Raw genomic sequence first — 13,548 nt, 5'->3', positions numbered from 1 at the left:
AACTGTCCACTCCTCATTTATCCTATTCATCTCAATGCGATGTTGTAGCCTAAAAGTTATGCAGTGCCCAAGGGGAATGTTGACCTCTGCAGCAGCGTTTTTAACAAAGGCCAGTGAACAAAACACCCACTTCTCTTGTTCCAGCCTCCCTGGATGCCTACCTTGTGTCTCTATGAAGCCCTACAAACCAATTACTAGAAAACCTCCCCATCTTGAACCTTCCCTGAGTTTGACCTGCTCTCATATGCTCAGCATGCACAGTTGTGGCATTCTGTGAGAGCATAAGGACAGAGTCAGGTGAATGGAGTAAGAAAAATAACTGTCCTGAGGGGTTTAGTCCTGGTGGTGCCTTCCTTCTCCTACCAAATGAAAAGGGGAATTTTGAGCAACCACTGCACTGAGGTGGTGAAGACACCAGAGGGCTCTACTGCCAGACGTACTGCTGGACTGCTGCAAAGTCCGCAGGATGTTGCTCTTGAGGCATGCTCTCAGTTTTGGTGAGCCAGCCCCGAGACAGTTACCAGCAGCACAGGCCTCGGCGTCTTACTTCACCTGTGACGGTGGCTAAAGTTCTGATTGCTCCTCTTCTCAGCTCTTCTACCTTTTATCAGGATATGGTGGTGTTTGGGAAATCTGTGGAAGCCCATTGTGCATACTGCATCTTGTGGAAGGGCCAAGAGTATGCTGAGAAAGCAGTTTTTGCCAGCACTTGACTTCATTTGGAAAGCAACCCCCTCTTGCTGTTTTTGGTGGTGTTATAGTTCTCCCCAGCCTGACAGACAAATGAGCCTACCTGTAGCTGTGCTCCTGCCTTTCCTTTAGGAAGCTGATGTTGAAGGAGTGCCAGGCTTGCTTAGATGGGGAAATCTCTTACATGACTTGCCTTGCCTGTCCAAGAATTTTGGCTGCCTCTGTTGGCATGATAGAGAAATGCGTTTGCTAGGCTTTTATCCTTAAAGGGATAGAAATTTGCTAGTATTTTACGCTTAAAAGGATGAAAGATTTCTTCAAAACCAGAGCACAAAAACATATACATTCTCAGTCTGTTGCCTGGGACATTAGTCAGGCAACTCCTAATAAAGCTAAAGCCTACAATGTGAGATTAAAATACATTAGTTGAGGATAAATTTTCTTGCACAAAAACCATCTAACTGCATAGAATATGTGCCCTAAGCCCCGTATAATTCTTACTTGTCAAAGCCTTCACGATACTTAATGGGTTAACGTCAAGAATGTCAAAGGGTTTTATTGTACTTGTTTTAATTATTTGGAAATTGCTCTTCTTGACTCGAGTGATGGCTGGAATTCTTACGTGGCAGTTTCTGCTTGATTTCAAAACATCTTGTCTGTCTGATGAGATGTGTGAGTGCTTGCGCTCCCTGTCATTTGTTTATAGCAACATCAGGGAACCGCTGGTGTGAAAATCCAGTGCGGGCAGGAGCGGGGCTCCAGTTCGTACGCCTGGGGAACGGCGTAGATGCACGCAGCAGAGCCGTGCTATTGCCAGCCGCGGGGACAGACGACACGGATGGCCGCACTCCCCCGGCTGCCGGCGGGCCCAGACCCGCATTAACAAATCTGTGCTTTGCAGGGCGCAGTCCCAGCGCTGGAGGAGCTGCCGTGCGCGGAGCTGGCGGAGCTGGCGGAGCGGGCAGCCCCGGCGGGCCCGGCACACGGCGGCTCCGCACGGGCCGCGCCCCCTCCCGGCCCGCGCCGCGCGGAGCGGCCCCGCGGGGCCGAGGGAGGCGCGGCCGCCGCAGGGCGCCGTCCCATTGGCCGCCGGGCGCGCTGCTTTGCATGTCTCCGCCCTCTGGCCGCCCCATTGGCTGCGAGCCGGCGGCGCTTTGCATGGCCCCGCCCCCCGCGCCCGCTGGCCGGTGCTGCGCTGCGGTGCGGTGTCGGGCCGGCGGCGCGGCGCAGTGCAGGAGCCGGAGCGGGGCCGGCAGCGGGGCTTGGCCGGCGGCAGCAGCAGCAGGAGCAGGGCGCAGGCAGCACCGCCGCTTCGCTGCCGTCTGGCGGAGCGGGGCGAAGCGAATCGGCCGGCGGGTCGCACCGCGCCCGCTCGCTGGTCTCTCCCCCCGCGTTCCCGTGAGCCGCTCCCCGCCCGGGTCCGTCGGGTGCAGCATGAAGTGCGGCGATGGCCCGGAGAGGTAAGACGGCGGTGAGGACTCTGGAAGACCTGACGCTGGACTCCGGGTATGGTGGTGCGGCGGACTCTGTGCGCTCCTCCAACTTGTCGCTGTGCTGCTCGGATTCGCACCCCGCGTACCCCTATGGAGGAAGCTGCTGGCCGCACCTAACTGACTCCATGCACAGTCGGCATAACAGCTTCGACACCGTCAACACCGTCCTAGCGGAAGACTCCGAGGTGCTGGACTGCGCGGGGCAGCAGTGCTCCCGGCTCCTGCCCGACCTTGAGGAGGTCCCCTGGAGCCTGGAGGAGGTGGAGGCACTGCTGCTGCTGCCGGCGCCGCGCCGGGAGCCGCGGGCGCCGGGCGCCGCCAGCCCCGGGAGCCGGGATGCGGCGGCGCGGCTCTCGACACTGGTGAGCCGGGCGCTGGTGCGCATCGCTCGGGAGGCACAGCGACTGAGCCTCCGCTTCGCCAAGTGCACCAAGCACGAGGTGCGGAGCGCCATGGAGATCGTCCTGGGCTGGACGCTGGCGGCCCGCTGCACGGCCGCTGCCCTCGGCGCCCTCTCCCTCTACAACATGAGCAGCAGCGGCGGCGACCGCTTCAGCCGCGGCAAGTCGGCCCGGTGCGGACTGGCCTTCTCCGTGGGCAAGTTCTACCGCTGGATGGTGGACAGCCGCGTGGCCCTGCGCATCCACGAGCACGCCGCCATCTACCTCACCGCCGGCACCGAGAGCCTCTTCCGCGACATCCACGCGCGGGTGCTGGCCGGTCCCGCCGCCCCGCTCCCGCCGCCCGGCCGCTCCCCGGGCGCCGCCGCCGCCCCGGCCGAGAAGGAGAAGGAGGGCGCCGAGGCGCCCCGCTTCACCCTGGAGGCGCTGGAGCAGACGGTCAACAACGACCCCGAGCTGTGGGGCTTGCTGCAGCCCTACCAGCACCTCATCTGCGGAAAGAACGCCAGCGGTAAGTGCGGCCGCCGGGCGGGACCGGGCGCCACCGACCACCTGTTGCGGCGGGCGGGCCCCGTCCGCCCCCCCGGGCGCTGGGCGGGCCGCCGCCGCCGCACCTGCCGCCGGGGCCGGGGGCTGGGGAGGGAGCGGCGGCGCGGCTGCCCCTGCACGGCGGTGCCCGGCCCGGGGAGGGCTGGAGGGGAGCTGCCGAACATCCCCCGCACGGCTCTGCCGCGGCGTGATGGGCGTGAATTCAGGGGCAGCTGCCTGGGTGTCGGCGAGGGCTGGCTGAGAGACAGTGGTTCAGAGCTTCAGTTTTCCACAGGAAATGGCAGAAGCGCAGCCGAGCGCTTGCAGGCGAGATCAAACTTTTGTTACATATGCAGTGGTTTGGCCAGCGATTGCGTGGTTGGCGCTGAAATGCAGTCTTTCTGGACAGATTTCATTCATGTTGCTGCATGTTTACTCAGAGCTTGACACAAATGCAGAACCGTGATGCATCGACTTCCTGAGCATTTTTCCCCTTCGTTTTTTAAACGATGATTCTAATGTTTTTAATAAGTTGTCCTTCGGTAGAGTGGCATTCCAAAGTTCATGTTCCTTATTTCAGCTCCCTCTGTTTGTCAGGGAAGTGAAATGGAACGAGACGTGTTTCAGGGTGGCAGAGTTAAAATAGGGTGGTTTTTTTCATAGCTTCTCCTAAGCGTGCACAGACACATGCAAACACTTTTATTAAGCTTAAAGTCAAAATACCTGTCACGCTGAGATGCAAATATTTGGGGAGGGGGGTGTGGAAGAGGAAGGGAACTGGGAGAACAAGGGTAACTGGAAGCCTAGATCACATCTCCAGATAAGCCTTGTTAAGTTGTTAAAGCCACAGAGGATGCATTACAGCTAATTATCTATTGTCTTAAGGCACCTTCTATCCCATAAGAGACCCAAAGGAGAATGCCGAGTGGGAGCGAAGGAAAGGAGCAGATATTCGTCTCTGCTGTGAATAGATTTTGCTTAGTTCTATTCCTCTGGTGGTTTTAATCCAGCAGTGGATGTCCTCCCCGGAGGCTTTGCTGAACTACCCCTCAAAATGCATCTGACCTCGGGGGCTTGTGTTGCCGGACCCCGGTGTGTTATTCCAGCGCTGGTGCAGGCAGGCATGGCTTCCCCAGGAGTGCCACCGTTGTTTTTTTCCTTGAGTCCTGCTACGGTGCCTGTAGGTTTCAGATGGCACTGTGTTGTGTTTCTGACATTGCAGCACTGGCTGTGCAGCCTCCTACTGAGCCTTTCATTTTGTTTTGCGGCTCTCTCTAACTCCCTCTGTATCAGCTCAGTGGATTTAAATGAACTTCATTCTGACCCTCATTTATCTTCCTTCTAGGGACACAAAACAGCGTTTTCATCTCCATTTTTTTTGTAGTTTTAGGTGCCACAAATCTCCTTGGTAGCTCAATCCTGAGTTGAGAAAATAGCATTTTTCTAAGATGTTTGAATCAGACCCTAGCAAGTTATCCATTTTGTTTTGCCTCTCTCCCTATGCCTACCTGCTTTCTGTGCAAATATCTATAATGTTGTTTTGCTTTTTAGCCTCTTACAATACATAGTTTGGCATCCTGTTAAATATATTTAGAATTACAGGTGCAAGAGCCAGGCCTCCCTACAGTAAAAGCCATTTTTTACTGCTGTAAATGTTTATTTAGTTTTAATCCAAGGTTGTGTTGCCTTCTTTTAATAATTTCAAGGTAACTAAACCAGGCATTATAAACCATTAAACACAGTCTGTTTCTTCACCAGTGAGGTATGTATCTGTTTATATAGTCCTCACCATTTTCATGTCTTGAGTGCTCCATGTTTGGTTGCAAATGTTTCCTTTTCAGGCACTTAAAACAGGTGGGGAAGTCTGGTGTGAGAGATTATTTGACCGGTTTGAAACTGTTGGGGCCATCTGTAGCAGAAGGCTTGGAGTGCTGGAAGCTGCATCTCTGTTTAGTGGCCTAACCACATGTTCATCCTTCCTCCATCCTCAGTACTTGAAACACCATGGTAGCACAACTGAGCAGGTAGCAGAGTTCTCACATCTCTGCACCTCTCCAGGAGAAGAGGCAGGTCTTGCACTCTTGAGGTTCTGCAAGTTGGAGTGTCATTTCACAGCTGGGTTGCCCCTGACCACACAAGCGCTGGAATCAGCGGATTTGGTCCAGCAGGTGTGGACAAGAAGCAGTGGTGGGCTCCTTTCTGGAGATACCGTGGCCCGTGTGATTTGAGTGAAGGCTGGGGATGGAAAGCATGCAGAAGCAGACTCTAGCAGTACTGTATCTGCAGACAAGTTTTGTGGGGAGAGGTGCCTCTGTCTGGGAGGCAAATGTCAAACCTTTGAAGAATTTCCCGGCGAAATTTCACGCCCTTAAGTTCATCCAGACTGTGAAACAGGCAACCCCTGAAGATCATGGGATGCAAGTGTGTAAAGAGCATGGATTTGTGTGTGATGCAGTCCAAGATGGCTCTAACCAAGTTTGTGAACATGGGTGTTGGGGAAGGTGATCTGAGGATCTGCAAGACACAAACCAGCCTTTCAGGGCTTCCCTATAAGTTGTGCAGAGTGTTTAGTGGTTTCAGCTGAGGTTTTATAGCCTGATATCATAGTTGGTCATCTTGAAAGCTGCTGGATAAGAGCAGTATTGCAAGATAACCTTCTCCTTGCTATAAATGATGGCCATGTGCCTTCAGACAAAGATGTTTGAGCTGGTTCTTTGTATGGGCCCTTGAGCCTGTTGGGCTCCTTTTGGGAGTGTTTGGCCTGAGTTTGCACAGCTGCCTCAAATGGAGCCCCACTCTCCAACAGGAGCCTGCTCATTGCTCTTGCAGGCTCAGAAGCCTGTGGATGAAGGTAGTTGCCCTCCTTCCTGTGTTGCAGGCAGCAGACCATGCATCCTTGATAAGCCCCTTGATAACTTCATGTATGGGACGGGGCAGGGATAGCAATGGCAAGGCAGGTGATGCCGTCGGCAGCGAGCCGCTGGAGAATGGCAGCAACTGCTGGCATATTGACTGAGCTTATCTTTCTGATTACTGTATCAGAAAAAATAGACCTTAAAAGCACTCTGAGATAGTAGTTTCCACTCCTTCCCCCCCAGAATTTTAACTTCATGGCTGAACGAAAATGAAAAACTTTACATTTGGGATTTCATTGACGCTTAAATGTTTCAATTATGAGCTCCATCTGAACAGCACAGTGCACGTTTTACATCCTATAACAGTTGCATGGAGTGTTATTTCCCTTGGAACAGGGGGAGAAAAATACTGTGTGCTCAACGAAAGGCAGTAAAAGCTGGCACCTCTGTGGTTTAAGCCATATTATTGTAGTTTCTTTATTGCTCATCAAACCCTTACTTTTATGCCGGATCTGAGAAATGCTTTGAGATGAATGAGAAGTTTCCCTAGGTCTTGGATCCAGTGCAGATCATTGGAGTAAATCCATGTATGTTGTTTTAACGAGGGAGCTTGGATGGCAGGTTCAAGTAGCTCAAAGTCACCTGCTTGGTATTATGGAGGTCCTCTTGCACTGGGAGGAGGGATGGTGTTAGAAAACACTTGAATTCATACAGAGTAAGGAAAATTGGTTTTTCCTTTTTCAGTCTTTGGGGATCTCCATGTCTTCGTGACAGAACTTTTGGTGGGAGGTGCTCAGCCGGGGAACTGGGGGATCACAGGATGGAGTTATCTGTGGAGGAGGCTGCATGCGCAACTCTGCCGTGTCTGCTTGTGTACAGCTTCTAAAAATAGTGATCTGGAACCCAGCTACATCCCTGTGGTTCCTTCCTCTTCTTAATATTATTTAGAGAAGAAGATCAAACTAGTTAGAAAGCCAGGATTAGGTCAGGCTTGGCTGACACGTGTCAGCTAACCTCAGTGTAACCTCAGCCTCTTCTCCCAATTCAGGCGAACTAGGGGGACTCTGAGCAAATGAGCAGTACCAATACATTAGCATAGCTTAACCAAATCAATAAATTCTTTTCAGTTTTGATTCATATGTATACATACATGTGTGCATGCAGAGACCATACTCTCCTTTTACTGGCAAGCATACTGTTATCTGTTACTTCTCTGCTTTTTGCTGTAATTGAACCATTCAGGATGCCATTATGGCCTTAGTGGCAGTGCAGAAATCAATCTAAAACTTATTTCGGCTAAGATGATAGGGAATATTTGGACACAAAATAGAGTTTAATGCTATTTTTTTGGCCATATTTTAAACTATAATTCCAAGAACATCCTTCCCTCTCCACCCCATTATGTTTCCGTTGTATTTTTTGCTACTTAAAAAAAAGGAATATAGTTGAAGTTTCTTATATGTGCCAGTATATTATACTTAGAGGTCTTTGCTGTTTTGTTTCTCCATCTATTCCAGGGCACTTGAGGTTGACATGAATGGTGGTGCAACAAATGATGTGTAGTTTTGCTTATTTCTCTTACCTGACAGTCTCTCAAGCAAACTTCCACACCATCTTTGAACAAGTTGTGGATTTGTCTCCTCTCCATTCCAGGCGTGGTGGGAGGGGGAGAGGGGGACAAATCCCCAAAGGGCAGAAGGTTTTGCCTGTTTGTGGCCAGTGATGCTGGTGGGAACTGGGATGGCAGTGCAGAAACCATGCTCCTTCTCTGTAGTGAAGGGTGGGTTGCTTTGACCCTTGGTGTTGGCAGGAGTGGCACAGAAGGATCATCAGTGTGTGTGTGCTTCTTGAAAACCTCTGTTGCCTTGAGAGGACACCTTGAAAAGGGAGCAATGGTAGGACTGGGAAATAAAGACCCATTGGGAGGTGAGGGTTTGATTCTCTGGATAATGAAGGTTTGTTTGCCCTCTGGATGTTTTGATTCATGTAATTTGTTTCAGTTATGAGTCTAACATAAAAAAAAATTTAAAAAAATCCCAGAATGTACTGGAGGCACCCAGGATAATCATAAAGCTTATGTTTGCCAATATGATTAGTCTTTTTGTCATGTTGGAAAGTACCTTAATAGCATTTATAGCCTTGGCCACGCTAGGGAGTTTTCAGACTGCATCTACATTACTTAGTTTCTGATGTAAATGAGGCTCTGGAATGATGATTGGAAATGTGATTGTGTATACAAGGAGCATGTTAGGGAATAACAGTATAGTTTTAGCAATATATTGGGTTCCTGGCTTTTTTTGCTGAGTGCTGACAAGCTTCATGTAGTTTTTCAGCCATCCTGTGAGCTGATGACATAAGGTGCAGGTGAACATTAGGGACAACTTCGTGCCTTTTCCTACTGCTCCTGCAAACGCTCTCTCTGCCACTGCTCAAAGTTAATAAAAATGAAAAAGACACCGCTCTTAGTGTGTTGGTGTTTCTGCAGTCATACCAAGCAGTTGTCAGTCACAAACCTTCCACATTGTCCAGAGTAAATACCTGGTAGTGCAGTGGCTTGGAACGTCTACAGCCTGAACCCTTTCTCCCCTGCCTGGTTAGGGGTTCAGTTCTCCTATCTCAGAAGTTAGGCAAAAAACTTCATGGTCATTTCCTCACCTTTCCTCTAATGCAGATGTGAAAGAAAAAAGCCCCACTCTATGAGATGACACCAGAGGTGGAGAGAGTTGTTTCCTGTAGCACATGGGTGTTGGGAATGAAGTCCTCTACCGGGAATAACTTCTGGCCAATGTGTAGTGCAGAAAGAGGGGGGAGGTGCTCCTTTCAGGTGCTTTGCTGAAATTAGCAGCTTTCATGCAAAATACTTCTGTTGCTGGCCCAGCAAAGGATGTACAGGAAAAGCAAGGAGGGCATGGATGAGGGAGTTTATCACCAGGCTGTGTTTTCTTGCAGTGAGTGTGATGAGCAGCAGCACTGCCCCTGTTCGTGTCCCTGAGCAGGATGGTGTTCTCTGTACTCGTGGGGGCTGAAGTGGATGCTTGGTGGATGATAAATCACATCAGTGCCTCTTCACTTTCCCTGTCTCCTCCCACTTTCAAGACTCCTGCTGCCTCAGTTTCCCAGGCTGGGTCATCATGTCCAGCCCTGGCAGCGATGCCTTCCTGCCAGTCCCTTTGTGCCAGCAATCCTGCCCAGGGCTCTGTCTGCAGGCTCTTTTCCTTTGCCCAGCATATAGGAGCTTTAGCAAGGCATAAAAATTAAGTAGGGACTATTTTCTTTCTTTGCTCTTGTCCTTGTTTACTTGCTGACCAAAAGCAACATGCTGCACCATCTCTGCAGAAATCTGTAATTACAGTTGTTATGTACCTGATAAGTATTAAAGATTTCAAAAGACATTAAAATTACCCCAGAGCTTGCATGGCCAGCTTAATACCTTCTGGTTACTTTGCCAGAAGTGTTCAGTTAGGCAGCCTAAAAAAACACGGGCATTATGGAGGACTGTGCCAGCTAAATGGTCACATGTGGTTGGTTCTTGGTCTGCCCTTGCTTTCAGGAGTTTCCTACAACGAAGAGTTTCAATCAGTGGCCACATTTGTTCTGGCAGTGCATAGGCTTCCCATTTTCCCAGAAGGTAACACAGTTATCCTAAGGATGTGAAGAGATAAAACCTGATGTCAAGTCACTCCTTCTGCTTTCCATAGGGCTGCATTTCTGTCTTGTAAAAACAGAAGAGAGGAGGGCACTGATCAGGTGAAATGAGTCACTGAGAAGGCAGCTCTTGGCTTGTTCTGACAGCAGGAGTGAAAGGCATGTTCCTGGGAGCAGCTGAAGAAGGAGCCACTGTTGGTGTGGATCAGTTCAGCAGCATGAATGGGGCACAGGCACGCTGACACCTTGCTGAGGCTTGTCTCATTTACTTACTGATGCGCTGATGATCTTGCATCATCACACTTCTTACTCTGGCAGTTTGTGGGTAAAGAGAAAGTTCTACAGCATGGCTTATGGGACATGACCATTTTCTTGGGCTCCACTGAAGAGGTCCCTGTCATCTTGATGGTATTTTATCCTCTTCCTTGATTCCTAGGCTGAGTTCATAGGAAGCACAGTACCCTTTTTTGGTGTAATTGTTCCTAAAAACAACCCAAGAGATTTTATAGTATGGTGAGAGGGTATCCCAGCTTGGAGGCTGAAAAGGTGCTCAAGAGACTCAAAGTTTTGCACAGAGATTCTCTTGGCTCATTACTGATAAGGAAAAGAAATTGTCTTTGATTTGGTTTAAACAATACTGGATTAATAAGGAACAGGACAAAAATTAGACACCCTGCACCAAGAGACTTCAGGACAGGTGATTGTGTGCCTAATGAATTAAGCTGACAGAGGTGGATAAGGGAAGAAGGACTTGTTCATCCCAGTTGGTTCCAGGCCTCTTAAAAGCACGGTGTCAGACCTGGTGTAAATCCCTGTGGGCAGTGTAAATCCCTGTGTGGCTGTCTGATGTTGGTGCTTGGTGGGAACTTGGCTGGCGTGACCCTTGGGGATTGGGCTCTTCCTGCCATGGTGCTTCATATGTTGGTGCTGGGATCTTCTGAGCGATAAATGGAAGCACAGGAGACAGGTAAAGCTTTCTGTGGGGGTTTAAGGCAGCGAAAGCGAAAGTGCAGGGAGGGATCAGTGCTGCAGGATGTGTGGGAGGCGGCGGGATGCTCGCCAGCAGATAGGAGCACACGAGGGCGTTGCAGCTGAGCCGCGAGGGACTACGAATACTTCTGGGTCAGCAAATTCACAGCCTTACGTGGCTTTTCCAGAGCTCTTATGTGCACAGACCTTGCTCGTGTGAACAGCACATGGACTTCACACAGCCATAAAGGTCTTGGGAAAGGCTGGCGAGTGAGCAGGAGAGCAGGAACCCCTGAAAAGATTAGAGGCCTCTTCAGGGACCAGATTTCTGTCCTCAAGTGCTGTGGAGTAGCACCTGGACCTGCAAGAGTCTGAGGCTTTAAAATTAATAAAACCACCCTGTTTTTAAATTGCACTGCTATGAAATATTGCTCCCAGGTGGTGGAAGTGAGCGGGGCTGGAGTTGCAGCAGAGGTATGTTGAATGTATTTGCATTTTTGAGGCAATTAAATAATTGAAGGAAACTTTGCATCCTGCAGTGTTCTGCAGTTTCTCTGGCCCTGTGGTAGTTTTGGATAAACACTGTTGGGCTGTAGTGCCTTCTCTTATGTGTTGTGTTTGGCCGTGATTAAGTTGCTAGTCAGGGAAGGTTGGCTTTTTCTTGCAAAGAGCAAAGCAAGTCTTGCAAGCCTCTCTCTGGCATGTTACCCAGCAGGGGTTTGGAAAAACAGAGGTTGTGATGCTGTGGGCCATATGTACTCCCCAGACTGCAGGTTCTTTACCCCAGATGAAGCACCTTGAGTTCTCTGTCACCTCTAAGAAGTGAATGTGGCCGGCAGCAAGGCAAGCTGCCACTGGGAAGGAGGGCCAGATGCCTGGGGATGGATGCTGGACTCCCAGACCTATGGTGCGAAGTGCTGCCCACAGAAATAAGAGATTGCAGAGGTCATAATCATTTTGGCTACCCACTGAGATGCTTTTTTTGTGGAGAATACTACGAAGACTTTTAAAAATTATTTTTGGTGTACTACATGGGCATATCTTTGCATGCCAGCATATCACAGAAATTGGTTTTACTAAATCATTCACTGTAAATCTGAGTAGGTATATCATTTTGCTCTGGGTTGCCAGATAGCAGACACAGCTGCTAGGGGCTAGATGCAGGTACCTCTGATGCTGTTATTTCCCTAGGGACTTAGAAAATAAGGGTCACAGAACTCAGTACTTCAGAAAAAGTATCCCTGTGCTACTTGTGTTATTTAACTTCTCTAGTGCATGTCTTGTGTGGGGTGCTGTGTGAGTCAAGCTGTTCCAAAGGTAGTGCTAAACCCGTCCTGTAGTCCTTGTTTGGGCAATATTCCCACTGATTTTGGTGGTAAGGACAGCCTGTCAAACACCAATATCAGCTCTTGCATTTGGTAACAAATTACAGAATTAAGAATTAAACTCCTGAGTCAAAGCTGTAGGCCCAGGCTTAGTTTTGCTTAAGATAAGCTTTTCCAAAACTGAAGATGAGTATCAGTACCTCACTGCAGATAGTTATTCCTAATTTGAAAGGATTTTTTCCCATTGTTTCACTGATTAATGGTGTTCAGCTTGAAGACTGCACAGCCTGTGAGGCCTTGTGCTACCTGGCTCTAGCCTATTTCCGCTGGCCCATATAAGAAAAATTCTAAAAATAGTCCAGCAGCAGTGTAGGTTTTCAAAAGTAAATTAGATTTTAAAAATAAGAGGTTCAGTTTAATTATCTGGCATGCTGTCAGTAAGGAGGAGCAGGAGTTTCAAAATACGCAATTTTTCTAACCTGGAAAAACCCCCACCCCAAGCGTAGCTGTGCCTCAGTGGTTGGGACCTGCTGTTGCTCTGCTGTTGCACTTTACCTGTTAACTAGTTCTTCATTATACCAGTATGCTCAGAAGAGAATTGCCTTGTGCATCAACTGTTTCTGGAGAATGAAAACAGTTTTGCAAGCTGTCCGAGTGCAGGGACAACAGGAAGGGGCAGAGTCTTTTTAATGGAAAATACCTGCCTGTGGGAATGCATATGATGCCTTGCTTCCATCTTAAAGAGCATGTTTGGTAGAGGATGGGTAAGACAAGGAGGAGTAGTTTGAACTATTCCACAGGTTTAAATGTAGGAATAAACACCAGTGGCATAAACACCAGTGTAATGCAAAGGATGAGCTTAGGCAGCAATGTTCTTGCAGCAGAATGCTGGGAGCCAAGATAAGTAAGTTGGTGACGCTGTCTGTCTGACACGCATCAGTGGTTAGACTGTGGTGACTGAATGCTTCTAAAGCAAGATTAAATACAAGAGAAAAACATCCTAGCCAAAACTCATTCCTTCTTAAGTGTACAGATAGTCTAAATGATCTTCAGGAAGGATATATGGGCTGTCACCTCTTTTCAGCACACAGAAACTGCCTATGCGTGGGATAATTGGCAGGTTTTATAAGGAGACCTGTGGTGATGAGAGCCCTCAAACCACCAGAGCAGATGGGGATGCTGATGTCTGCTGCCTCTGCCTCCTCTGACCAGGGATGTCATGGGGAAAGAAAGGCATGAGATGGACCTTGAGGTTGTGGAGGAACTGGAGTTATCAGATGGGTGGGAGAACACTGCTTTATCAGGGCTGGTGATGTCTGATTACAGGCTGTGTGAGGCAGGAGCTGGTGAGTCACAGAGTGTTTTCTGAGGTTTGGGGCTGGATGCTCAGGTGTCAGCCACCATTGCAGGTGACTTCTTTCACTGACTGAGGAGGCAAGGCAAGGTTTTCCTCTGGATGGGACCCTCTCTGCCACCTTTGTCAGCCTGAGATCAGATGGCTCCAGTTTGCCCAACCTAGGGCTATGTTTTGAGACTCCCTGGAAGTTTACCTGCAGCCAGGCAGCTACTGTCTGCTTAATAGGTGCTTCTCATGCAAACAGTGCAGACACATCCCAACTGCAAAACTGGCTGCAAAGCTGGC

General features: G+C 49.5%; 1 protein-coding gene across 6 annotated transcripts in view; it reads left to right on the top strand.

Moving 5' to 3' along the window:
• Positions 1-1,868: 1,868 nt before the first annotated feature.
• The window catches only part of ABTB3 (ankyrin repeat and BTB domain containing 3), a 162,746-nt gene continuing 151,066 nt past the window's right edge, over positions 1,869-13,548 (top strand). For all 6 annotated transcript variants that reach the window (XM_064702514.1, XM_064702512.1, XM_064702515.1 and 3 more), the window contains exon 1: positions 1,869-3,095. In XM_064702514.1, the coding sequence (XP_064558584.1) occupies positions 2,138-3,095 (958 nt within the window). In that variant the 5' untranslated portion in view covers positions 1,869-2,137. The remainder of the gene's footprint in view (positions 3,096-13,548) is intronic.

The sequence above is a fragment of the Zonotrichia leucophrys genome, chromosome 1A (genome assembly GCF_028769735.1).
Source record: "Zonotrichia leucophrys gambelii isolate GWCS_2022_RI chromosome 1A, RI_Zleu_2.0, whole genome shotgun sequence".
NCBI lineage: Eukaryota > Metazoa > Chordata > Aves > Passeriformes > Passerellidae > Zonotrichia > Zonotrichia leucophrys.
The sequence above is the reverse complement of the archived record's forward strand: the minus strand, read 5'-3'. Positions and strand labels throughout refer to the sequence as shown.